General features: G+C 47.7%; 9 protein-coding genes across 9 annotated transcripts; 4 read left to right on the top strand and 5 right to left on the bottom strand.

Moving 5' to 3' along the window:
* Nucleotides 1–1,385: 1,385 nt before the first annotated feature.
* Nucleotides 1,386–2,363, top strand: PUMCH_001543 (uncharacterized protein; the record flags this gene model as incomplete). The annotated part of the gene is made up of 1 exon (XM_063020589.1): nucleotides 1,386–2,363. One exon carries the CDS (start codon nucleotides 1,386–1,388, stop codon nucleotides 2,361–2,363), a length of 978 nt encoding a protein of 325 aa, XP_062876659.1.
* An 862-nt stretch (nucleotides 2,364–3,225) lies between these two features.
* On the top strand, nucleotides 3,226–3,993 carry PUMCH_001542 (uncharacterized protein; the record flags this gene model as incomplete). Its single annotated transcript, XM_063020588.1, has 1 exon — nucleotides 3,226–3,993. The coding sequence occupies one exon, from the start codon at nucleotides 3,226–3,228 to the stop codon at nucleotides 3,991–3,993; it is 768 nt and encodes a 255-aa protein (XP_062876658.1).
* A 471-nt stretch (nucleotides 3,994–4,464) lies between these two features.
* On the top strand, nucleotides 4,465–5,841 carry PUMCH_001541 (uncharacterized protein; the record flags this gene model as incomplete). The annotated part of the gene is made up of 1 exon (XM_063020587.1): nucleotides 4,465–5,841. One exon carries the CDS (start codon nucleotides 4,465–4,467, stop codon nucleotides 5,839–5,841), a length of 1,377 nt encoding a protein of 458 aa, XP_062876657.1.
* A 60-nt stretch (nucleotides 5,842–5,901) lies between these two features.
* Nucleotides 5,902–7,251, bottom strand: PUMCH_001540 (uncharacterized protein; the record flags this gene model as incomplete). Its single annotated transcript, XM_063020586.1, has 1 exon — nucleotides 5,902–7,251. One exon carries the CDS (start codon nucleotides 7,249–7,251, stop codon nucleotides 5,902–5,904), a length of 1,350 nt encoding a protein of 449 aa, XP_062876656.1.
* Nucleotides 7,252–8,350: 1,099 nt separating this feature from the next.
* Nucleotides 8,351–9,685, top strand: PUMCH_001539 (uncharacterized protein; the record flags this gene model as incomplete). Its single annotated transcript, XM_063020585.1, has 1 exon — nucleotides 8,351–9,685. The coding sequence occupies one exon, from the start codon at nucleotides 8,351–8,353 to the stop codon at nucleotides 9,683–9,685; it is 1,335 nt and encodes a 444-aa protein (XP_062876655.1).
* A 2,643-nt stretch (nucleotides 9,686–12,328) lies between these two features.
* Nucleotides 12,329–16,207, bottom strand: PUMCH_001538 (uncharacterized protein; the record flags this gene model as incomplete). Its single annotated transcript, XM_063020584.1, has 1 exon — nucleotides 12,329–16,207. The coding sequence occupies one exon, from the start codon at nucleotides 16,205–16,207 to the stop codon at nucleotides 12,329–12,331; it is 3,879 nt and encodes a 1,292-aa protein (XP_062876654.1).
* Nucleotides 16,208–19,790: 3,583 nt separating this feature from the next.
* On the bottom strand, nucleotides 19,791–20,570 carry PUMCH_001537 (uncharacterized protein; the record flags this gene model as incomplete). Its single annotated transcript, XM_063020583.1, has 1 exon — nucleotides 19,791–20,570. One exon carries the CDS (start codon nucleotides 20,568–20,570, stop codon nucleotides 19,791–19,793), a length of 780 nt encoding a protein of 259 aa, XP_062876653.1.
* A 313-nt stretch (nucleotides 20,571–20,883) lies between these two features.
* PUMCH_001536 (uncharacterized protein) lies at nucleotides 20,884–22,125 on the bottom strand (the record flags this gene model as incomplete). Its single annotated transcript, XM_063020582.1, has 1 exon — nucleotides 20,884–22,125. The coding sequence occupies one exon, from the start codon at nucleotides 22,123–22,125 to the stop codon at nucleotides 20,884–20,886; it is 1,242 nt and encodes a 413-aa protein (XP_062876652.1).
* Nucleotides 22,126–22,958: 833 nt separating this feature from the next.
* PUMCH_001535 (uncharacterized protein) lies at nucleotides 22,959–23,525 on the bottom strand (the record flags this gene model as incomplete). The annotated part of the gene is made up of 1 exon (XM_063020581.1): nucleotides 22,959–23,525. One exon carries the CDS (start codon nucleotides 23,523–23,525, stop codon nucleotides 22,959–22,961), a length of 567 nt encoding a protein of 188 aa, XP_062876651.1.
* Nucleotides 23,526–24,969: the final 1,444 nt, after the last annotated feature.

Raw genomic sequence — 24,969 nt, 5'->3', positions numbered from 1 at the left:
AAAGGTCAGGTGGTATAAGGTGAGCGAGTGAAAAACGGAGAGCTTCGGTTTCGACAGAAGACGAGTACGAGACCAGACGTGACGGAAAAAGAGGTGGTAGTCGATATTGTCACGTATGGAGATGGGACGGATCGATGTCTGCAGGTTGGAAACGCGACGCGCGCCAGGCACCCTACTACCAACAACAAGAAGTCGGGGAAAATTGGAGAGGAGTGTATTTTTTTTTTTTGTGGTTTCTGAATTTCTCTGTTGGTATTGCTGACGACGTTTTTTTCTTAAAAAACTGAGTGCTTGTCATGGTTCCTTGCCGTTTCTGGTCCCCAAGATCGTAAAAAAGGTTGGTTAGTCGCGTGGTGTGTGCAGTGGTGGCCCAGAACAGACACCGCCGTGCCTATTTGGGTAGGCCGTTGAATGTGTCAGCAATTAAGGTTGTTCCATGTGCCAGCGCGAAATTGGGGTTTTCATGTGTAGGAGCTTTAGTCTGGAATTGGATTGCGTTACGTGTTGAAATGGCGACTGGTGTTTGGACAGTGCGGAGGTGTAGAGAACGGACCACTTACGAATAAATGGAGTGGAAGTGGAAAATAGTGCTGAAGAGGTAAACTTATCAATGGAGAAGCATTGATAATATGAATTGACAATGTGTTAATTGACAATTCGAACTGACTGTGTGTGATTTGATCATGTTTTAATTGACAATTCGAACTGACTGTGTGTGAATTGAGTGTGTGTGAATTGAGTGTGCGTGAATTGAGTGTATGTGAATCGACTGTGTGTGTGAATTCAGCGATATGGAGTTGTACTTTGGAAGTCAGTCAATTGAGACAATGCCAGCTATGACTCTGTGCTTGCTCTGTCTCCTTCAATTGCCGCTCGAGATCATCTTTTGGATAATTTATTGTATCGAGTTTTGTTTTTTGAATCACGTGTTATGTGTTTTGTAGTCATCATGGTGACTCTAATGCTTCTAGAATTTGCAGCCAATACTCATTTCACATACTATACTCTGTACAAAATCACACGTCACACGTTAAGCCGTACCTCAGCCGGATCTCTGGCCATATTTCTGCCTTTGCAAAAACCCTCGCAAAAACTCTTTCGATCTCAAAGTCCAATTAAATTTTCCAATCTCTTACTGTCTCAACCTTGATTCATCGTTAAGCTTCCCTTCAACAGACCATCTGTCTACACTAACACATCCACACACCTCTCTAAATCAAATACTACCTCTAAAATCACATTCTCTTCTGCAGAAGCTCCACAAAAAAAAAACAATTCCCAAATAATTCCCCATTCTCCCCATTTCCTCTTCCCCATTGTCTCACCTTCCACTACACAGGTCTATCCCCAGAACTACCCACTATTCCTCCGAAATATACCCCAAAATGTCCGAATGGGTCTCTACTTTCCCCGGATATAGTCTGCTCATGTCGCGGATCAAAAAAGTCATCGGCAGCGTCAGCCGCACGGGCCCTGTCCCCCGTCACATTGGACTCATTATGGATGGCAACAGAAGATTCGCCAAAAACCACCAGATCGAACTCAAAGAGGGCCACAACATGGGGTTTGACAGTATGGCGGCCGTTCTCGAGCTCTTGTACGAGTCCGGCGTTAGTTGCGCGACCGTTTATGCATTTCTGATTGAGAACTTCAAAAGACTGAAGACTGAGGTGGACTGGTTGATGGATTTGGCGAAATCCAAGCTCATGCAGATCAGCCAGAACGGCGAGCTTTGCGATAAGTACGGTATCCGTGTGCGGATCTTGGGCAACTTTGCCTTTCTTCCTGATGATGTCAACGTAGTCCTAAAAGACATCATGCATACCACACGCAAGAACACGAGGGCCACCCTCAACGTATGTTTTCCGTATACTTCTCGTGACGAGATGGCCCATGCCATAAGGACAACCGCAGAGGATGCGAATAAGGACTCTGGCTTGGATGTAGATGAGCACACTCTAACAGACCATATGTACACTGCCGGGCTGCCTCCGCTAGATCTTCTCATCCGTACCAGTGGAACGTATCGTCTCTCTGACTTTTTGTTGTGGCAGTGCGTGCCGTCACTGTGTGCCATTGTCTTTAGCGATAGGCTTTGGCCCGAGTTTACACCATGGGACATGACCAAGATCCTATTCATGTGGAGCTTCAACAAATATTGGTACGGCCATGGAAACGGGCAGACAATGCGCCGCGTTGTGGACGAGCCCCTGGTGCGTGCCATGGACCGGACCGACCTGGCTCAGTCGCTGTGGGATTCCGACGCATCAGCCTCGCCCACTGCTACATCTACAGGATACAAAGTGTATGCGTCTTCGCCCAGCGACGCCAGTGATATCACTGCAGCTTCTGTTGTCTCCTAGAGCGTAATAGTCGTGCCTTAGGAACCCTAAGACAGATAATGAATCATCATAAGATGATGCACAGTTAAGAGGTATGGCGATATTGATTTGTTTTGATGAACTTCTGTCTGAGCTACAAATTATGCAAGGGTCGATTATCACTCGGCACCCACAGTTTCTCTCTGTCCATCACATTCTTCGGCAACAAAAAAATACCAGCATTCTGCTTCCGACAGAATGCAGCAGCAATGCCTCAATTCCAATTTTAAGTATCCGGACATTTTCGTGTCTAATATCCGCATCCTACCATATCCCCAGGACCCACATGGGAGTCCACCATGCATATATCATCGGCCCCCGAACGCTCACAGAGAAAGAAAAAAATAATCAACACCAAACACAAAGACACAAACGCAAAATATAAACATTCGTCATCCTGCCAAATTTCCAAATTGGGCCGCTTCTGAAGAAAACGGTCCCAACTCCGAATTTTTCAGCCGGACCGCGCCTGCACACAGCCGGGTTGACTCACTATCAATTTAACCGTTGTAATCTTACCCTTCCCACACCATCATCCCAAAACCATGGATTTAGTCAACCACCTCCCCGACCGTCTATTATTTGCTGTCCCCAAGAGTATGTGTCAATTCCGCCTGCAGACGGCCGTTTTGCCCGTGCAAAATTCGTAGTTCTGGCTGCAATATGCGATGGGCAGGTGAAAAATCGCCGAATCTCCGCCAAAACCCATCCAATTCGTCCCAGATTTGAACCCCATACTAACTCGCCAGAGGGAAGATTGTACGAGAAGTGCTGCGGCTTGCTCGCCGGCGTGGACATCCAGTTCCGCCGCTCCAACCGTTTGGACATCGCTTTGTCCACCAACATGCCTGTGGCCCTCATTTTCTTGCCAGCCGCCGATATCCCCACCTTTGTCGGCGAGGGTAAGTGTGACTTGGGTATTACTGGCTTGGACCAGGTCATGGAGGCCAACATGTTCGACAGTGTTCTGGACTTGTTGGACTTGCAGTTCGGCAAGTGTAAATTGCAGGTGCAAGTTCCTGAGGAGGGCGAGTACAACGAGCCAGCGCAATTGATTGGCAAGAAGATCGTCACTTCGTTCACCAAGCTTGCTGCCGACTATTTCGAAGACTTGGAGAAGACCTGCGGTGCTTCCACTGGAAACACCACCATCAAGTACGTGGGGGGCTCTGTGGAGGCCTCTGTTGCTCTTGGTGTCGGTGATGCCATTGTCGACTTGGTGGAGTCCGGTGAGACCATGAAGGCTGCTGGCTTGAAGGCCATCTCGACCGTCTTGACCACCTCTGCACACTTGATTTCTTCCAAGCAGCCGCGTTTCCCCGAGTTGGTGGAGACCATTTTCAGCCGTTTCCAAGGTATCATGGCTGCCAACAGCTACGTGTTGTGTAACTACAATGCGCCTAGATCGATTGTTCCAGATGTGTTGAAGATCACGCCCGGCCGCCGTTCTGCCACGATTTCCTCGTTGGAGAAGCAGCCTGGCGACACCGAGGAGTGGGTTGCCATTTCGTCGATGGTTGAGAAGTCGCGCATTGGCCACGTCATGGATGAGTTGAAGAAGGCTGGCGCCAGCGATGTCTTGGTGTTTGACATCAACAACTGTAGAGTTTGAGGGTATGGAGAAGAGGCAGAACACGGACCAGTATAGAGCGCAATATAATAAAAACTGTGCATTGCATCATCGAACGACATAGTACGAGTCGGATGTTTAAACTCTGTAGAGTAATGAGACAGAAGCAACAAAGCACATAACCAAGAAACAAACCAATAAGCAAAGCCCTTTAAGAAAGCTTCACATAAATCATTACTAGTTATATTTCCCTAATCACTTTTCTGTTTCGCAATTTCCGGCACCTTCAATCCTTAGTTCTAGATCCACCTCAATCCCATCAAATACAACCTCTCCATCAAACCCATCACAATTCACAAAAAGAATCCATTCTTCCAAAATTAATAAAATCACATGCATTTCCTCCCCTAGGTCAAAAAAAAAAAAACTATATAAGGACCCGCTCTCGCCCCTCGATACCCACACCCCCATATTTCACATTACACACTCCCACTCCCAATCCCACCACCAACAATGTCCAGAGAAGACCCCCTCAAAGCAGAAAAGGACTTCTCCGCCACTCTCGACGAGCAGCTTCCCCTCCTCGAACAGCTCCCGGACTACAAGGAAGCCCTCGACAAGTACCTCGTGCTCGAGAAACAGATCCGCCAGTCGTCAGATTTGCCCTCCAGCAAACGCATCATTGGCCGTATTGTAGACACTCTTGTAGACCATGCGGACTGGGAACACTTGGAGGAGCTCGTGACGTCGCTCTCGAAGAAGCACGGCCAGATGAAGACGGCGATCCAGGTGATGATTCAGCAGGTGATCAAGCACCTCTCCAAGTTGAAGGACAGCGACGAGAAGCAGTTGAAACAGAAAATCTCGCTCATCGAGACCATCCGTACAATCACCGACAAGAAGATCTTCGTGGAGGTCGAAAGAGCGGAGGTTTCTCGCATGTTGTCGGACATCTACTTGGCCCAGGGCGACTTGGACAAGGCCACCGAGATCTTGTGCGACTTGCAGGTGGAGACGTACTCGATGATGCCGTTTGATACCAAGGTCGAGTACATCTTGCAGCAGATGGCGTTGACGTTGCAGAAGCACGACTTTGCACAGGCCAAGGTGTTGAGTAGGAAGATTTTATTGAAAACGCTACAGAACTTTGCCAAGGCAGAGGAATACAAGGCCACATACTTGCGCTATCTCTTACAGATCAACGCTTACGAGAAAGACTACATCACCAGCGTCAAGAACTCCTTGCTTCTCATGGAGCTTCCAGCCGTCAAAGACTCGGCTGACTACAAGGACTTGTTAATCTCCATCGTATACACCATCATCTTGTCTCCTTATGACAACTATCAATCCGACTTGATCCATAAAATCAAGGCCAACACTGTCTTCTCCAAGAATGTCAGTGCCAAAATCTTCCGGTTGTTGGAGATCTTCACCACCAACGAGATCATCCGTTGGGGCCAGCTTGAGGCTGACTACAGTGACTTGTTTTCTCAGTCTCCAATGTTCCTGGAGAACGATGAGAACACCAAGAACTTGCAGAAGAGAGTCATTGAACACAACTTGAGAATCATCAGCAAATACTACTCGTTCATCGAGTTGAAGCGCGTGGCAACCTTGTTGCAGTTGGATGTGGCCGACGCCGAGACACACATCAGTGCTTTGGTCAATCTGGGCATGATTTCTGGTAAGATCAACAGACCCCAGGGAATCGTGAAGTTTGAAAAGCACGGCGTTGCATCCTCTGGCCTCTCGGCCAACAACAGCGAGGACATGAACGAATTGTTGAACAATTGGGTTTATGACATCGATAAGTTGTTGGAAGAGGTGGACAGCATTGGTCACTTGATCAACAAGGAGGAGATGATGTATGGAATCAAACAGAAGCTGTGAGGCTATGTATAGTGATAAATTTAGAAAAGATTAAACGAATTGTAACTTATATTTTGGTGATTATAAGAGGAAAGCCATAATCAAAGCCACCATGGAAGCCATACCAGAGGCAACCTCCAAAGTTGGACCGTCATTCTTACGGGTAGAGGTCGAACTGGAGCTGCCTTGGCTAGTTCCGGAGGAAGTGCCTGAAGAGGAAGATCTACTGCTGGTTCTGGTGCTTGCAGAACCGGAACTGCTGTTGTCGGAGTTGTTTCCGTCGGCGACACAAGCCCATTGGGTGTTAGCATCGAAGCCATGTCCCTCGGGCTCAACATCACCTCTAATGTATTTAAGTGCACCCAAAGGAGTGGAAGGAAGGTCATTCGAGGCCTGCCAAGTTTCAGACTGAGGAGGACAGTTGGAGTGAGGCAAGCCGGTCTGGTAGCCACCATTGTTAGGGATACTAGAAACCAGAGCGTATTGCTTTTTCAAGTTGTCAAAGTCGGAGTTGGTGGTGACGGTCTGGTTGTCGGAGGAGATCTGGACCAAGCCGTAGTTGTTGTCCTCTTGGGAGTATTCATAGACGAGACCACCCGAGAACACACTGCTCATTTGGGACGAGAAGATGGCGCCAACCTCGGTGAATGGTCTAGGTCTCACCTTGTTGCAGCCAAACTCAGACAAGAACAATGGGACGGAGTAGTTTCCATACGCCTGCACTTTCTGGCTGTAGCCCGACAACTGGAAAGAAGACTGGCCACACCACGAGTAGTCATTGAAGCCAAACATGTCCACACGGGCCATTTCATCGTCGCCACAGTTGAAGTAGTGGGCGGTATCCAAACGGTTCTGCTCCACATCGGCGGCCGAGTAACCCACAGGGATTCTTCTCAAGCCGGTATTTTTCTGGAAGTTCTTGATGTCACGGACCACAGCCTTCACCACGGTAGCTGCCGGAGTGGTCGTCTCGTCGTTGATGACCTCGTTGGCGGCGAAAAAGCCCAAGGTGTTGTTATACTTCGACATCAACTTGACCGAGGCAAACACCTCGTTCAAGTACATGGTGTTGTAGGAACAGTTGGCACCGCTATCGCGCGCAATGGATGCACGGGGAATGTTGGTGTCCAAAATAAGATAGATTCCAGCATCGTCCAACATCTGCATGCACTCGTCGTGGTCTCCGGTATTGTCGATGGAGTAGATTCTAACGGTGTTCACGCCCAACTGCTTAAAGTACGCAATGTCTCTTTTGCAGGTGTCCGGGCTGCTGAGCGGATCGAACAATTTCGACGATCCTCCGGGCTGGTAATCAAGACCTTTCATGTAGAAACGGGTATTTGTACCACTGATGAAGAAGGCATTGCCTCTGACCTCGATGGTGGGTAGCGCCGCGGCGAAGACGGGCAAAAGTAGAAGAAACCAGAGCATTTTATGGTGAACTGTTTTTCCAGGCTAGGTTGTTTTTGTGTTGTATTTGTGTTCTTATCGGAAATTGTCTAATTAACGAGGGTCACTAGCCAAACTGTCGAATATAGGAAATCTTCGTAATTCAACAGGAAATTGGGGGACTTTGTATTTGTATACAGTCTCTGGCTCTTTTAAACGAAGGGATTCGGTGAAAATGTGCTGACCTGGGGTATGGTGGAGATAAAGTACTATTTATATGTTTACAATGCAAGTCATTTAGGTGAAAAATACGGCATATAGTGGTGTGGGTACTGCAGGCACAGGGTCCGGCCGCAATACTAAAACCCAGGGAACATTTCTTGTGAAAACATTGAGGATGGAGTAGAGGTCGGAGTTTTCTGTGGAGGTGGTTTTGGACAGGTTTTGATGGCTCTCCAGCGGGTGTGAGATGCAGCGCGGCAAAACGCAGCATTGTGCATCGTATATGGGTGCCAACTAAAATAAGGTTCGTAAATTCTGTTTCATTCTTTAGGTGGGACTATTCCCTTGTGGCTGTAGGAGTTTCCGTGCGGTCGTTATCTGCCAAGGCACGAGCGAGTATGAGTCTTGGCCGGCTAAAAATAAGGCTGAGCAAGAAATCAGAAATCATTGGCGATTCAGAAGATCCTTTTTTTTGTTTTTGTTGGCGGTGACGTAGGAAAAGTCGACCGTGTCTTTGAGTTTTGTAATGTGTAGTAGCCTTGGCTGCAAATAGAGAAAACGGAAATGTGTGTCAAAAATTCGATCTAAAGAAATTTACTAGAGAAATTAAAGTTAAAGATTATTCAAATAAAATGCTCAATATTCGTATACTTCTCTGACATCATAATTCACCACATTCTGCCATGGTCGTGTTTTGTATTGATGTACAACAAAAACACACCAACAAACAAGAGACAATATTCGAAAAAATCAACCATACACCAAAACCTCTCGCACCAAATTTGCTTCTAGGTTTTTCAAATTTCCCATCAACAAAACCCACCACCCTCAACCCATTTTTCACCCCATAATACCACCTAGTAACTACCCCCATACTAAAACCACACTAAGCCACTATACCCCCCACCCACAGCACCCAATGGCCTCGCAAATACATTTCCTCGACATCAAGGGAAAACCGCTCTTGTCGCGGAACTACAAGGGCGACATCGAGCCCTCGGCCATCGAGCAATTCCCGCTTCTTCTTCTTGAGTTGGAAAACGGCGACGAAGATCTGCAATACCGCCCGTTTGTGACCAGCAAAGGCATCAACTACGTGTTCATCAACCACAACAACATCTACGTCTGCGCGTTGACCCGCAAAAACGACAACGTGATGACCATGGTGGTGTTTCTACTGAGACTTATAGAGGTGCTCACACAGTACTTCAAGAGCTTGGAGGAGGAGTCCATCCGCGACAACTTTGTGGTGATCTACGAGCTCTTGGACGAAATGATGGATTTCGGCGTTCCGCAGATCACAGACACAAAGATCTTGAAGGAGTACATCACCCAGGACTACTACAAGTTGATCCGCAAAACAAGACAGGTGCAGCCGCCAAACGCGGTGACAAACGCCGTCAGTTGGCGTAAGGAGGGTATTGCTTACAAGAAAAACGAAGCCTTTTTGGACGTGGTGGAGTCCATCAACATGCTTATCAACGCCAACGGACAGGTGCTTAACAGCGAGATTTTGGGTGAGATCAAGATGAAATCCAAGCTCAGTGGAATGCCCGACCTCCGCTTGGGCCTCAATGACAAGGGCATCTTCTCCAGTAGCACAAATGACGACGACACGCCTTCGGAGCTGGGCGCCTCTGGCTCTCGCAAAATCGAAATGGAGGACATCAAATTCCATCAATGTGTGCGCTTATCCAAGTTTGAGAACGAGCGCATCATCACCTTCATTCCTCCCGATGGTGAGTTCACCGTCATGTCATACCGTTTGCTGTCCACACAATTCTTGATGAAGCCCTTAATCTTGGTCAACTGCAAGACCGTGGTGCACAAGCATTCGCGTATCGAGATCTTGTGCTCTGTCAAGGCGCAGATCAAAAAGAAGTCCACTGCAAACAATGTAGAGATCATCATCCCGCTACCAGAAGATGCAGACACGCCCAAGTTCACAAGCGAGTACGGCTCAACCAAATGGGTTCCTGAAAAGTCATGCATGATCTGGAAGCTCAAGACATTCCCAGGAGGCAAACAATACCATATGCGTGCAGAGTTGGGCTTGCCCGCTGTTGTTGACCAGGAGATGGAGTTGCTGAAGAAGCCCATCAAGGTCAACTTTTCCATTCCCTACTTCACCACCTCTGGCATCCAGGTGCGCTACTTACGAATCAACGAGCCCAAGCTCCAGTACCAATCCTATCCATGGGTGCGGTACATCACAAAGTCAGGAGAAGACTACACCATCAGAACCAAGCAGTGAGAAAGACAAAAAGGAATACAAGAGACATAGAAAAGGTAGAACTGACTGTATAATAGAATAGTATTTGTGCACATGCCGTCCGTGGATGTAATGCGTAACTATAGACTTCTTTGTAGAGAAAACGTCCCGACTTGAGTATTGTCTCACACCAGCGATTGTAGTAGTTCAAGGACAAACACTTTATTCTCTGCTGCCGTTTCTTCTACTGTCGAGAAAAATGGAACTCCCAACGATCGAAGCGTCCGCTCCGATTCTTCCGACAATTCTTGCTGGCGCTTCGAAACACGTCCATACAAATCTTGCAATGCCTCAGTCTTTGCCTGATTCAGACGGTTTTCCAGATCAGCATTCATCAGGTTCAATTTGGCGAGGCCCTTGTACGCCAGACCCTGCAGTTTCTTTTCCTGTATTTGCTCCAAGTCGCACTTCCATTGCTTTTGTAGTTCTGTATGTTTTTTAATTAATGTTTTTATCGAAGCCACCTTATGACGGTCTCTGAGAATCCGTTTTCGGATGTAATGCTCTGCCTCGGCCCGATCGACTATGAGTGCCGGATTCTCTTGTTCTCCTGCCGAATTGAGCAATTCGAAGATCTTGGAATTGTACTGGTCGCGTTTTTTGAGAAGCTCAAGTAGTTTTTTGTCATTGCCTTGTTTGACCACGGCTTCGGCTATGATCTTGCCGTTTTCGGGCTTGAGCCGCCGATGCTGTTTCAGCCTTGATGTGAGCTGGTAATTGTGGATTGTGTGGGTGACGATGTGCTCAAAATTCATGGTCTAGATGTGGTTGGAGGCTATTGGAGGGAACATGGGTGCGGAGATGGGGTTCGAATTGAAAAATTAAGGAACAGTAAAAGATTATAACAGCTTGAAAGTAACGATTTTTTGGTATAAGCAAGTATTTTCTTCCAGTCGTTGTCTGTTTGTTTGGATATAATGCGATTAGCGAACACCTTGCTGGAAACTTCTCATGGAATACCCATTTGCTATCTAAGATATCAATTGTTGAATCTTTTTGGATTCAATTAAAATAGGTATGTTTAAGTTTGGAAAGACTCCCGTGATTTCTTATTGTTAATGGCAATGGTAATCCTCCTCTCGTAGCATCTATCAAACCTAAGACACAATTAATTCGGGCAATAGGCTGCAACTTGAATGTTTAAAATTCGTTGCCTATTACGCATCAAACTTGAGAATTGGTTTTGATTCTAATGAAGAAGCACCATTCACCTCAAGCGCAGAATTGTGAATCCCCTCAAACTGAGCTGGCGTTGACCGTAGAAAAGGGAATTTAGTTGAATTTGAAACAAAATTAAACCAAGTTTGTGATATCAGCTTTTTTATTCCCGTCGGAGTTCTGCTCCCGTTAAAATCCAATGACGCATAATTCAGAAATGATTCGAGTCTCTACAGTGTGTTACAGCCTCATTAGTTTCGGGTTCTTAGTTCAAATTAATTATAAGCTGTTCCTAATTCTTGTTCGAAATTATAATTCTAAAATTAAGTCACAATTTGCGCACTTGGTTTGACAAGACATTCAGGCAGTCCACAAAGCTCATTGATCATGCAAGCTGTCTTGGCGCCTCGCTAGTGCGGTCATTTCTAGCAAAGAACCGAAAGCTCTGTTTACTCTCGCTACTCACTGATGCATCTTATAGATTTAAATCTTGATGAAGGTCGTTTAGTATAAAAGAAGGATCGACCTAACCAAGGACGTTCGAATTTGTACATGAATTGTTCCTTTCTTCGATGAAATGTCAGATAAAGTTTTCACCAATATTGATTTCATATTGAGGGCATGATCTCTCACATGATTCATAAACGAGTTTCTATGAAATCAATTAGAAGAAATATCCACCCCCACCTATAAATAGTTCAGTTCTAATTTCCCTTACAAATACATGAGATGTGATCGTATCTGGTAATAAACTTAGTAAAAATGAACAAAAGTTAGTTTGGTACTTGCTATTAAGGACTTATGTTTTAGCCAATGCCAAAGAACTCTTTGAACTTGTATTAGAGAATCGAGCATTAAAAGGAGTCAAATTTGATCAATGACTAATAAATCTAGAAACACTGAAGTGTAGTTCTACCCGCTTCGATTACTTCTTCGATGAAGGTTAGGAGAGTCGCATTCCAAGAAAACCATGCTAAAAATACCAATATCATCATAGAAAATATCTTCTGAATGAGCTCAACTCAGGCGACAATCTGTCTGTTCACCCCTGTCTCAGTCAATTGGTTTCGCCGCTCTCGCTGAAAGACCTCTCCTAATACTTCTCATAATTAAACTTCTACAATGAAAGAGCGGACTCATGAGTCTACGGACCATCTGATCTACGGTTAGATAACAGGGCTCATAACCTTCTATTTGATTGGTCTATAACAGATCAAATTGATCGAAGCGACATGAAGCCTAGAATGCAGAGGCAAAGTCTAGAGCTCATCGTTGCGCGGGAAATACTCACAAGCAAAATAGGGCCATAATTCTTTTCTATCGTGACAGGTCTACGACCGGCTTGAGTCTCTCTACTCAAAAAGCTGATAATTAAACAGAATACCAAACCGGGGCAAGTGTTTGCCAAGTTTGTAGGTGAATTGAAAATTTTTGTAACTGCAACGGAGTCACAATCGAGCAGTTGCTCTAGCTGCCAGCCAAAGAGTGATGAATGCCGACTGTTTCCAGAACCACACCGCAGTACTCTTGCAAAAAGGATAAAACGACCCACCAGTGACGAAACGTGGTGTTCAGAACCATGGAGGCTCGCTCGTTTTGCGTGTGGAAAATATACTTCATGATTTGGTTAGACGTTAACAGGAGATAACTGTTAATGATTGCAACAGTGAAGCGACCTACCAAGATTTCGTCAAAACAACTGTCATGACAGAACGTTATACATAAACGCAGATATTCAAATCGAGTCGTTTTCAATTCGATGTTGTTTTCATACCGCTCTTGTACCGCATCCACTCTCTTGACCAAGTCACGAAGACCATGAACAATGGCCATTTTCATGCGCTCCGAGACGGTGTTCACCAACTGAATCACCTGATTTTCGCTAGCGACGCCGTGTTCCATCATAGGAACAAACTTATAGGCGTTCAAGCAGTCAACCAAGCCATACGTGAACAAGCGCTCCAAAACACTGGTGTTCTCATCCTCCACAGACAGCTGTTCCAAACCCTCGATATCATCGAACATATCATCGATGACAGCAGGAGCACGTTTCGCTTTGAAAAGCGAGTTGGCAACGTCGTCAAGATTGAGAATCTTATTGAGAATACCAACGAAGGATTTCAAGTGCGAGGCGCTCACGTATGGGTTATTGAGACACTTTTCTTCGAAATTCAACACGAGATTATGGATATTGGCACGGAGATGAAATACGAACGCATCACTTTTGGACACATCAAGGCACAACATCATAGGGAACACCCATACGATCACGAACAAGAACAAGTGCAAGTAGTGGTTCTGGTGGAAGTGTGGAGACAAGGCAAGCTTATCAATCAGCAGAAGAATATTGGTAATCAACCACTCCTGACTATCTTCTAACGCGTCGCCATCCGTGAAGGCTGAGGTAAAAGGCGTCATATCTAAATTGAGTTTGATTAATGATTCATAGGATTCCTGGCGGACCGAGTAGAACCAACTTGTTTCGTCTTTCAGAGATTGCGGAGTGTCAAAACAGTAAACTGGAGACAATTGTGTCACAGGGAACATGCACGTTGGCTTGATGAAACTGTAAAGCGGACTGCGAGCAACTGTGGTGTCTAAGAATGTGGCTGTGAGGTCGCGGAACTGGAATGATCGAGCCTGAGTCTCGGAATGCATACTTTGTGGTTGTTGGTGCGATTGCTGTTGGTGTGAGAGCTGAGGATGCGAGTCTCTCGTGACTGTTTTGAACATCGATGTTAATTCACCAATCTCATGCTGACACAAATCTGCAATCTCGTCACTGATTAGGTCTTTGCTCAAGATCAATCCCATGTAATGATATTTGGAACAGCCACGGCGACCAAGACGTTTGGCCGTGAGATTCGGATACACTGCTTTGATGAGTTTTCCTAGTTTGGAAGGCCCAAGAATTAGTTTCTGGTCTGCGCTCCCATTAAGGACAGACGGATATTTGAGAAAGAGTTTTTGGCAGAGAATATAGTACACTTTATAGATAGTGAGTCGTGGAGTTGTGGGACAATCTTTGACTTTGTCGTCTGACAAAACGAGCGAATCCATTATGATTTTGAGCGCCAAAAACGACCGGAGAAGCTCATGGAAATTGACAGAGCCTAGCTTTGTCTCTTCGTAATTCGCATTTGGCATGGCATTGACCAGGGCCTTTGGATCTTTGAATACCTCCAAGATCCTATAGCACACGTTCATGGCCTCTGCCGTGCCATCTTCACTGCTCTTCTTATCGAGTTTATCTGGCTCCGTACCCGGAGAAATTGGGTTGAGGAAGGGGTTGGCAGATTCGTTATATAGGAGCTTGAAGAAGTCATCTAATGGAATATGAGCTTCACAGAGTCGAAGCATACGCACAAGAAATGCATAGAAATTGAACGCGTTGACATCCAAAACCTCATCGAGGAGCTGTTTGAACACACTTTTACCATTCGACAGGAGCTCGGTGTCGTCAAAGAGGGCCTGCTTGTCACTATGATAATTATCGGTACCAGAGAGGGAAGAGCGCGAGGCAGCAGACAGTTTCTTATTGTAATCGCCACGTTGTGCTATTGGCGTTGCTCGCGACAGTGGATGGGTTCGACTGGAGGCATAGGCAGCCTCAGGCAGTGCATGACGGAGGGGATGTTGAGAAGAGGGAGAAGGAATGACCAAGTTGGAAGTTGAGGACGAGGCAGGCTGCTGCGGCACCGAAAAGAACAGCAGTTGAGTTGCAGAGGCCTGGTCCTGGGGTTGATGTTGAAGCTGTTGCGGCTGTGCTTGTGAAGTTGTAAGTTGGTGAGTTTGGAGAGTCAGCGGTAGAAGCAGCAACAGTTGTTGATGAAACGGCTGTGGGGCCAGCATGCTTTGAGCCTGGAACGGCAGCGGCTGATACATAGAAGCCAGGAGCTTTTGCAGCGTCGTCTGGCTGTACAACGGCGGCTGAGGATGCATGTACATGCCAGTGGAAGTGATGTAGGGCATGGCAGGAGCGCCTTGTAGCGGGTTTTCGGCAACAACACGGTCGTCCATATCGACACGCAGCCTGACGCTCGTTTCGGAAAAGCCGCGGCGATGGTTGTGGTGGCCCACGGCAGATGGCCGGCGCAGGGGCGGGACGTCGGGCGTCTTATCATGGAGTGAGAACATGTCGAGGTGAGACGCGATGGAGATGTTTTTACCATGCGAAGACGCACCGTACGCGGGTCGCGAGTCGTACGTCAGGGACTTCATCAACTGGGCCAGACCCATTGACAGATCACCGCCGGACCCCGAAGACACCGGAGGACGATACACCGAAGACGACGAAGACGAATGCATGTCCACCTGCGACTGTTGGTGTCTGTGTTGCTGATGTTGATGCTGCTGCTGCTGCTGCTGCTGCTGATGTTGAGGTTGTTGTTGATGTTGCTGCTGCTGCTGATGTTGTTGGTGTTGGTGATGCTGCTGTAGTAGATGCTGCTGTTGCTGTTGCTGCTGATGCAGCAGCTGTGCATCTCCGTAATGATAGCCAGTGTATCCACCCGCCACATACTGAGACGTGTACAAGTTGACAGCCGGAACGGTCTGTGGATGCGATGGAGGCGGCGGCGGCGGAAGCGGCGGCGCATAATGAAGCGAATCCAGCGCAGACTCTCCCTCATGCTGCGGCGGCGGCATCGGCGCATACAGCCCGGTGGCAGAGTAGGGAAGGTGGTTTGGAGGATACAGGTAGCCAGCCATCGACGACACACCGCCAGAGGGAAGCAATGGAAGAGCACCGTCAAGCGGTTTTGCATGCTGGCCATAGGGCGCGGAAAGCATCACCTGGGCAGCATTGACAGGCATATAGTGCAGATTCATCGGAGAGGTCGCATCGAGGAGTTCCTGATCGGTGGACGCAGTCGCGCCGGTGGTAGCAGTGCCCACTATAGACGACCCGCCACCTCCTGCGGTGGCATTCGCACCAGCAATGGGGCCGCCGCTATTGCCGCTGCCTCCAGCACCGCCGGTGCCCGCAGTGCCCGCAGAGCCAGCAGTACCAGCAGAGCTCCCCGAGACATTGGCACTGCCAGAAATGCCCGAGATGCCCGCAATGCCCGAGAGGCCGGAAACGCCAGAAAGCCCCGCGACGCCCGGTGTCCGGCGCTCGCTCAAACCGCTCGAACTATGAACAGACAGCCCTGCTGCCACATGCACCGGCAGCGACTGCTGATGCGACGGTCTACGATACGGCCACTGCGGCAGAAGATGTAGCGGAGCAGCAGGCAGAAACGTCGGGCCGCCAGGGTGCGCCGACTCAGGCTTGTATCCAGAAAACGCCGAGCCACCGCCCGCCGTTCGGAGCCTTTTATGTTTGTTGGATGGAGATGGCGGCATCGGATGGCCGCAGCATATATCGGACGGAGCTTCGGGTGGGAAGTGACACTAGGGAAGGAAAACAGAGCGCAGCAGTGGGATTCACAGCGAGACTGCGGTTGCAAGGGCAAGGTAGAGGGCAAGATAGAGGGCAAGGTTGAGTGCAAGATTGAGTGCAAGCTTGAGTGCAAGCTTAAGTGCAAGTGCAAGTGCAAGATTGGGCACGGAAACGGGAGACGAGAGATTTGTTGCCGGGAGTGCGGAGATCGGATTGAGGATCTGTAATTTTTTCGACGAAGATGTTGTTTCTGGGTGTTGTGGAAAAGGAGAGGGCGGAGGTGTTTTTGGAGAGGTTGACCCAAACAGAGACTCCCACACCGTACGTCTGATCCAGGTGAAGAATGTTCTGAAGTGAAGGACCGCACGCCTCCATGCAAAAAAAAAAATAATATATATATTTCGTACTGCTTAGCCGCCGCACACGCTCCCATACATTACTATTCCCATTTGCCAACTTTCGGACGGCACACAGGAAGACCGCACCAACAACCCCCATCTGGCACACTCACCTCCGGCACGGCGGCTATTGCGGCACATTACCTTGTGGTATCGAATGTGGGTGCGTTGCAGTGTTGGTGTCATTTCCTGATGGGGTTGGGGGCTTGCATCCGGTCGCAACAAACAACCTGCTGGTTTGGGTTCGATGCTGCTCATGGGCGGTGCATGTTCTCCGTCGCTGCTGTTTCAGCACCAGGTCTACGGCTTGGAAACAAGGCCCGTATATTGGTCAATTAAGGTTCGCATCTGGGCAGCCTTGAATAAGAGGTCCCGCAGGTGCGCGGGCTCTGGACGGCTGGGATTATCTGTTCGAGCGCGTGTGCTCTCGCACCGAAATCCATTTTTTTTTAATCCTTCAGTTTCTGTTTTTGTCCCTATGTTTTGCTCTTTCCTTTTCCATGCCCCATTAAGTCGTTGCCTCAACGGGCTCAGCCGTATTCACACAAAACACTCTGGCAAAAGATTGATCTGGTGCGTGCGGCTGATGCAGGGCGCCTGCAGGGCGGCCGCAGACCGCGTCAACCCAAGTACAGGACGTTTGCTGCCAGATCGTCGTCTAACCAAGCACACTTCGGGCCAAAACCATCAACTGCTGCGGACTGGGCTCGTAACGCGCCAGAAAACGTTTTTCCGGAAACGTTTCCATTAGGTCCTCCTTTCACTTGCACCCTCAAAACGGTGCTGCTTGCTTAGGTCCCTACGTGTCAGTTCGGTGCCCGCCGAAATCCCAACTCCGTTCCATCGTGTGTCTTGCTGGGCGGACTGTGTCAAAAAGGCCCAAATCACAACATCCGGCATTAGCTTCTTTAAGCACAGGGGCACCTACACAAGACGAGACCGCTCTGGATGCATGTAATATAGACAATTGAGCCGCAACCGAAAGGGCTTAATTAGCTGTGCCCGCTCTACGATACTATTTTTGGGTGAGTTATTTGTTTCCGAATGTTACCAATAAAGTCGAGAGACACTTCATAAAGCAAGATCTCCAGTTCTCAGTGATACGTAATTTTGACGCCATGGTGCTCCATTGGGTTTTGCAAGTCCCAGAAGGTCATATTCTCCAAAATGGGAAGCGAGTGGTGCGCCTCTTCCCGGGCGTCGGAAGGCTTTCCTAAAAAAAAAAACAACCCCTACGTTTATCTTGCTGCCATTTGTCTTCGATGCCACACTTGACTAGGTCCTATTGCGTAAGAATGCATTTGCGTCTACCATGATGATGCCCTCTGCTTGGCAAGAAGACACGAGTTTTTTCATTGTACTTCAGTTTACACATAAAAAAAAAAAAGGAATTGACCGCCGGAACTTAGGATCCTGAGCTCTAATGTCAATGCTCTGCAGGCCCGAATTACTTCAAAGCAGGATGGGTAAATAGAACAGTTTCAGAATTTGAAGCGGCAACCGAACTAGAAGAAAAGCCACGTATTTCCAGATCGAGCGAGCCATGAGTCTGCTCATGGCCAATGCAAAGAACCATAATTTATCCTCTACACACCTTGTTTCGTAATTAAGCTTCGCATTTGGTTGACCTTTCAACCTTAAATAAACGGACACGACATGTACAGTGTCTTGTCAACCACGTACAGGCTCCCACACAGTGAAACAAAACGAAGAGAGAAAAATGAGAGGGCAACAAAAAATCAACAGAAAAGAAAAAGACTGGAGTGATGATTACTCAGTTAAGCGAATCTATAAACAAATGCGAGACCTGAACCGATGCCACTGTGCAAAACCCCCACCGTCCACATTCCGGTTGCTGGCAGCACGCAGGGGCCCCGCGATTAGAGTTCGTATTTTACCAATTGAGCCGCCTGTTGTTTCGAATTGGCCGTCCTTTTTTAGTCCAATCAGCATGAAGAATGGGTGCTAACTTCTTGGACATCTCCCGACAAACATTCCGTCCCCAATCCAACCGAAACAATAACATGGAACATACACCTTCCACCACCGTTCTCGAACCGGCCCCGGCCTTACGACTGACTCCCGGCCTTTGGAGCTGCCGGACCTTATCGAGTATTCGGGTAAAGAAACCGGATTCTGTTAAGGTTTAGACTCGAACCTTGAATACGCTCATGCACCTGCAGGGGGCCGATAGCCTAATTATATGTGTAATTGCCAAAAAACACACCATGATAGCACCAATCGCTTCAACCCAGATGGTTTTGCTACGATTTTTGGCCAATGACTATTGTTCCAAAGAAGTCGGCACACGGACCGGTCTCTCTTCCTCGGCAATTGACGTATGGGAAAGCGATTATTCCGAGTGATGAGGCCACATGCACGGCCGCTTATAGTGCGTTGGCATTGTTTACAATCTGTACCATTACTGCAAGTGAGGCCAAATCGGGATTGAGAAACGGTGAAACGTTATTATTCGCTCCTAGCGACGATATGCATGGGCGTTGCGTAGACATCCCAGATCATGCTTCCGTGCAGCAAGTGCTCTTCAGCCAAAGCGGGAATGTCGGTGTTTGATGGGTGCAAATAAGGAAGAGCGAAACAAAACTTTTCGAGGATATTGTCGGATTCTCGTGCTTGTTGTTGCAACCGAAACCAGCCTCCCAAAAAGCATTACGACGCTTTGCATGCGGCCTTTTGGCCTTTAGAGAGGTGACGTAGTCCCAGGCGCTGGATCCGTTGCAAACCTCAACCGCCGTTGACCGTTGAACACTCGCCAATAGCCTATCTTCGATCAGCGGTATGCGGTCGAGCATTGGGATGTAGTCGTGGAAGGCCGCAGTGGTTGCGGTTACAATCAGGTAGCCAAGATGGCCCTTAGCCAGGGATATAAGGTGTTCTAGAGAGGTACGGTTGGAACGAATCCATCGGGGGTTCTAATTACTTGTATATTGAAACAATCCGAGTTTACATGAATATCTGCGTTGGATTTCTCGTCCTGCAGTTCCTTCTGGTCCGGTAGCCATAGCTATAGGTCCACTATAGCTAGAGCCATTTGAGCGCAATGAAGCTATCTTCTAATTAGCACCCGAGGGAAGCCCCCATTGTAACCAACTCGCTGTCGTTGCATTTGTTGCCATGCGCGGCTCGCTTAGTCATCCTCATCGAACTTAGGGGCCAAGTAGAAGCGCAAGTAGCCGCCAGCATCCAACTTGTACTCGAACAAGGCAGGAGTCTTGTCAGCCAACTTGATGGTGATGGTGCTCGACAAAGCGGTAGCACGGATGATGTCGTTCAAGTACTTCAAGCCAAAGGTCAAGTCAACAGCGTTCTCCAAGTTGACCGACACAGACTCCTCGGGACGCTCCATGTCTGTGTATGGCTTCAACACAACAGAGCCAGTGCCCGACTCGCCCTCTGCGCTGAATTTCACCAGATCCTTGGTCACAGTGATGTTGAGCGACTCACTGAGGTTCTTCAAGTCACGCACAATCTTGGAGAACTCGGTACTTGGCATGTTGATCACAGACTCGTACTCCATATCGTCAATACGCAAAAACTCGGAGTCGATGTCCATCAACTTCAAGGAGTATTCCGAGACTCTCTCCTTCTTCTTGTCTTCGAAAATGGTCATCACGTTGTCTGGAGAGTCCTCGGCCAACAACGTCAAGTAGTCCTCGTTGTTACCACACTTGATGATTTTGGAGAACGAGTCCAAGTCAATTCCCAAGGTGATGTCACGGTCACATCTGTATTCGGAGAAGGCCGACAGTCCCACCAAAAGAGAGACCAACAACACTCTGGAGTCGTCCACTGCTTGAACGGTGATTCCGTGTTCTGTGCAATTGAAGTTGCAGAGTTTCACACAGTCCTTGATGGACTCAACAATTTTTTTGAGGAGACTGGCCTCGTCGAATTTACCTTCAAGCATGATTAGGGGAGAGAATGGAGCAAGTAGTTGGTGGAAAATTTGGGTCGCGTCTGGGGAGCAGAAGTAGGTCGGGCCGCGGTCACGTGGGCGTCGATGGGGGTTAATTAAGTCCAAAAAGGGCAAGTGAGATTTGGAAAAGAAAAAAAAAAGATGGAAAGGCAATCACAATTGTGTACATTGCCGGCATTTCTTTTAAAATTTGTTTTGTAGTTTTCAATCATGACTTGTGGCGATAGGTTGATCTGATCACTGAGGTACCAAAAAAAGTGTTCCATCAGACAAAACAATACAATTCCAGCATGCTTTGTCAATGCTACTTCTTCTCACTCAATTCCTTGCCCCATTTGTAGAGATCTCGTTTATACTTGTCTGCCTTGACTATGCCATTACGAATGGTGGTGAGGTTCTTGATGCATTCGTGTTGTCGCTGGATGCTGACCTGCAAGTAATTGCGCAAGTCTTGCTTCAAGACTTCTAGTGGATCGTCGTCCTTCTCGTCATCTTCCTCCAACTGTTTCTGTTGCTGGCGCTCGAAAATGGCCAAGGATTTGGGGAGCGCGAAGAACGGGTCTGTGATTCTAATTTTCTCTTCTGCAATGGCACCACGTGTGATCCGCTTGTATGTCAGAGAATCGTCCTCCGTCTTGGCTTGTGTGGCTACAGTACCGTTTTGTGCGGATGCTTGTCCGTTCTGGACAGTAGTAGTGACAGCTGCATCGGTGGGAACTTGAGCATCAGAGTTAGGGTTCTGGTTGAGATCTTCGCCCAACCCCTGGCCAGTTGCATGGTTTTGATTTTGGTTCTGGTTTTGGAGTGCCGCTTGACTTTGGTGTGAACTTTGGCCCTGGCTTTGACTCTGACCGTTTACACCTGGAGCCTGCTGACCATTGAGTCTCACGTCCTTCTCATCGAAGATTCCAGATACATTGCAGTTGAGAGATTCGTCTAAACCGTGATCATACACCGGAAGATCCATATTATCCTCTACTTGGTAGAACCAGTCCTCTCCATCCAACACCTGCAACAACTTGTTGAATTGATTGAGCGTCTTCTGCTCGATCTCAATGGAATGAATGAGATCCAGCGCCAAGGTTGCCAAACACGGCAGCTTGTAGGTTTTCGAAATGGCAGGATGGGTAGCCACTTCACTGGGATGGGCCAACGGAGCCAAAATCTCCGACAATCGTAATTTTTTCAACGGATTCTCGTCCGCATCAGCATCGTCTTGCTCGTCAGAAACGTTCCGCTCATCCGAACTGTCCATATCGTCTTCCAGAGACACATCGTTTCCGTTTTTAGCATTGTAGTAGTCCAGCCAGCGGCGTTTGTTCCTGAAATTGGTTCTCTCGATGACGTCATTGGTGAGAACGAGGTGGGTATTGCCGCCGTAGTCGACGATTTTGGACGTGAGCGCAGTGGAGCCCGAGTTTGTGTTGTGGAGTTTTTGGCCACGATTTGACTCGGGAAGCTCGGTCCGGGCAGCGGGTTTTTCGGCCCGCGTGAGAAGGGCCAGCTTGAACTTGGCAATGACGTCAAGTGAGCGGCCGTCGAGCATTTGGGTGTGGGTTTGTGGGGGGTGTTGATGTATTGGTGAATTTGTGTGATGGGGGGTTACTATGTGTGGGAGGCGGTCACGTGATGAGGCACGTGACGGCTCCGATAAGAACTGAAGAGTATATTTCTGGGTTTTGTCTACAGTGAGGGGGTGAAATTTTATAGATTTGCGTATTGAGGAGGTGCTGATGATGGCTCTCTTGTTTCCGAGTCAATTTGACTGCGCGAGTGAGTTTGACTGTGCGAGTGAGTTCAAGCTTAAGATTGGTGTATTTCATACACACGCTCAGAATTATTTATGACAGTCAAATCTATCAGAAGAAGTCGGTGAAGAATTTTAGCTCTAAGTTTGTGGATCCCGGATTTCTAGCCAATCGCATAGACAAGCTTGTGGTATGCCATGATACTGATCTCGTTATAGAGAGCCCACAAAATGCAATTGGCCCGAACAGGTTCAAGGAGAGGCTTGAATGGATCATAGAGATGTGCTTCTTCAAAAGCCGATACTCAAAACCCGACATCAATGCCTGTGTATGTATCCCCGATAGTTTTGGTCAATGGTCATGATAGAGCACATCAAGACTTGACGATATCCGTAATTCTTCAGAACAGAAAATGAAAAGTCAGATCTTCGTAAAGGCCAGAATTCTTGCTTCTCATTGTGACACAGTGGTCAAATGGCATCGAGAAATTGTCTAGTGCAGCACATATCTAGAACACTCTTGTCAGGACATGCACAGAAAGACAATTTTTGGACACGTTTTATCAGAAGAAACAGGGCAAGCCGTCCTGGCTCAGTCTAAACCTCGTTGGAAACCTGTTCCATCAACTATCCTATACCACACCGGCGGGCACATCTACAATACGGTCCAAGAAGCCAATACGCGTGGCCAGGCGATCCAGAACAGGCAAAATTAAGCGATACGCATCGCTACCGTTCAAATAGTATCTATGCATACGTTTAGTTCGAAGAAAACCAAACAGCTCATAGAGCTGCAAAGCGGCAGCATTGGAGGTCTCGGTCTCCAACATGATCTCATCCACATGATCCCATTCCATCATTTTCTCGATGGAGAGCTTCACTAGCTTCTTGGCTATTCCTCTTCCCCTATACTCTGGCTCGATTACCAACATGCCGATGTATCCACGCATACGGACGTCTCTATGCGGTCCAACTTTACAGATGATCACCCCCAAAATCTTCTCGGACGATTTTTCACTCACCAAGAAGCAGTATTGCGGCCATTGGTGGAAGAAGTACCAGTAGACATAGATCGAGTACGGCTCGGACAAATTGGCCGAAATGAGCTCGCTGATTTGGTCGAGCTGGTCCTTCGAGGCCGGATTGTACGAGTAATATCGAAGATCGCCATCGATGAGGTCGACGTTGGCGACTGGCATGGTTTTGGAGAGTAGTCCGAAGTAGAAGGAGTGAAAAATCGGGAAAGCGGGGGAAATTCGGGGTGCAAACGAAATTTGTGGAAAAGGGCGGATAGTGCAGAAATCGGAAATGGCTGCAAAAACAGAATAATCGGGGATGCTTGGACGAGGGCAGAATTAATGAGAGCTGAGCTCTGGATTCGGTAAGACATGAACAACGATACGCCAACGCAATTGGAAAAATCGACAGTCGTCAGTTCATTCTAAATGAGAAGAGAGAAATTACAAGTTTTGAAAAATATCTCAGTAAATGCAGACCTCCGAGTTCTACAATTCTACAGTTCTAAGTTGTACAGCTATAAGTACCAGAGATCTACAGTTCTAAAGTTGTAACGGCTAGACGGCACCCTTAAATAGCACCAAAGAATTGAAAATAGAATTGTTTGAAGTCACTGCAAAAAAAGTCTTTTGGGCAATTGAACTGGAATCAAAAAAAAAACAATCTTTATCTCCAAGTGTCCGAATCCAAGCTAATAATTGTGAACGTGTGGTGAAACCTCCGGGCACCAGTGTTTCGGGCCTAGGGAATCTGAGCCAGAGCCCCGGAAGGAATCGGTCGGCGTTAGACCCCAACCACAACGACCAGAGCGAACAAAGCTGCAAAAAAATCGATAATGGCCAAACTCAAAATCCAACCAAAATAAATTTCTCACGCCAATCTCATGCGGGCCACGCAAACGCATTGGTTATCTATCTTATCCGGCTATGCGACTACGGACCTGGGCCATGTAACCGAATGGAACGAGGAACACCAGAATGCGAAAGGAACGGGACAAATATGGGAAAAACGGTGATCTGGGACATGGGCCAATCATGTAGCCGCAAAATAGCCGCCGCCGGAAAATGCGCAGAAATTCCAGCCGATAGCTGCATTCTCAGCCTTTGGCCATTGCTTCGCAGAGGTTTCCACGCATGGATGGTTCCACCAGGCCACTTACCGCGTGAAAGATAGACGAATGTGAGCACACATAGGAAGAGACGCGAGAAATTGCAAGGCTGTTCTGAAACAGTAACTATAGTAACAATAGTAAGAATTGTAGAACGAATTATAGATTTAATCACAGAAAGACTTTGAGTAGGATTGAAAAAAAAAAAATGGCCGCTCAGTTCCATTTATCGGTGTTTATTCACTTAAATTAGGGTCTCACCACCTACCACCTCCACCACCAAAACACCACCCCCAAAACACCACCCCCCCAAAAAAAACTCCACCAAAACAGAAATTTCCCGCCAAAACCAGCACGCCAAAAATCATAATTCCCACCCCCAGTCGCCCTCGCACCCATCCTCGCACCCAATCATCGCCCTCCTACAACCCATTACCTCAACTTGCATACCCTCCCACCCCATTGCTCATGCGCTAACACCTCCATGCATGTATACCGGCGGCCCCGGAGCGGAGTGC

The sequence above is a fragment of the Australozyma saopauloensis genome, chromosome 2, assembly GCF_035610405.1.
Source record: "Australozyma saopauloensis chromosome 2, complete sequence".
NCBI classification, from domain to species: Eukaryota; Fungi; Ascomycota; class Pichiomycetes; order Serinales; family Metschnikowiaceae; genus Australozyma; species Australozyma saopauloensis.
Note: the sequence above shows the minus strand (reverse complement) of the source record. Positions and strands in the feature narration are given on the sequence as shown.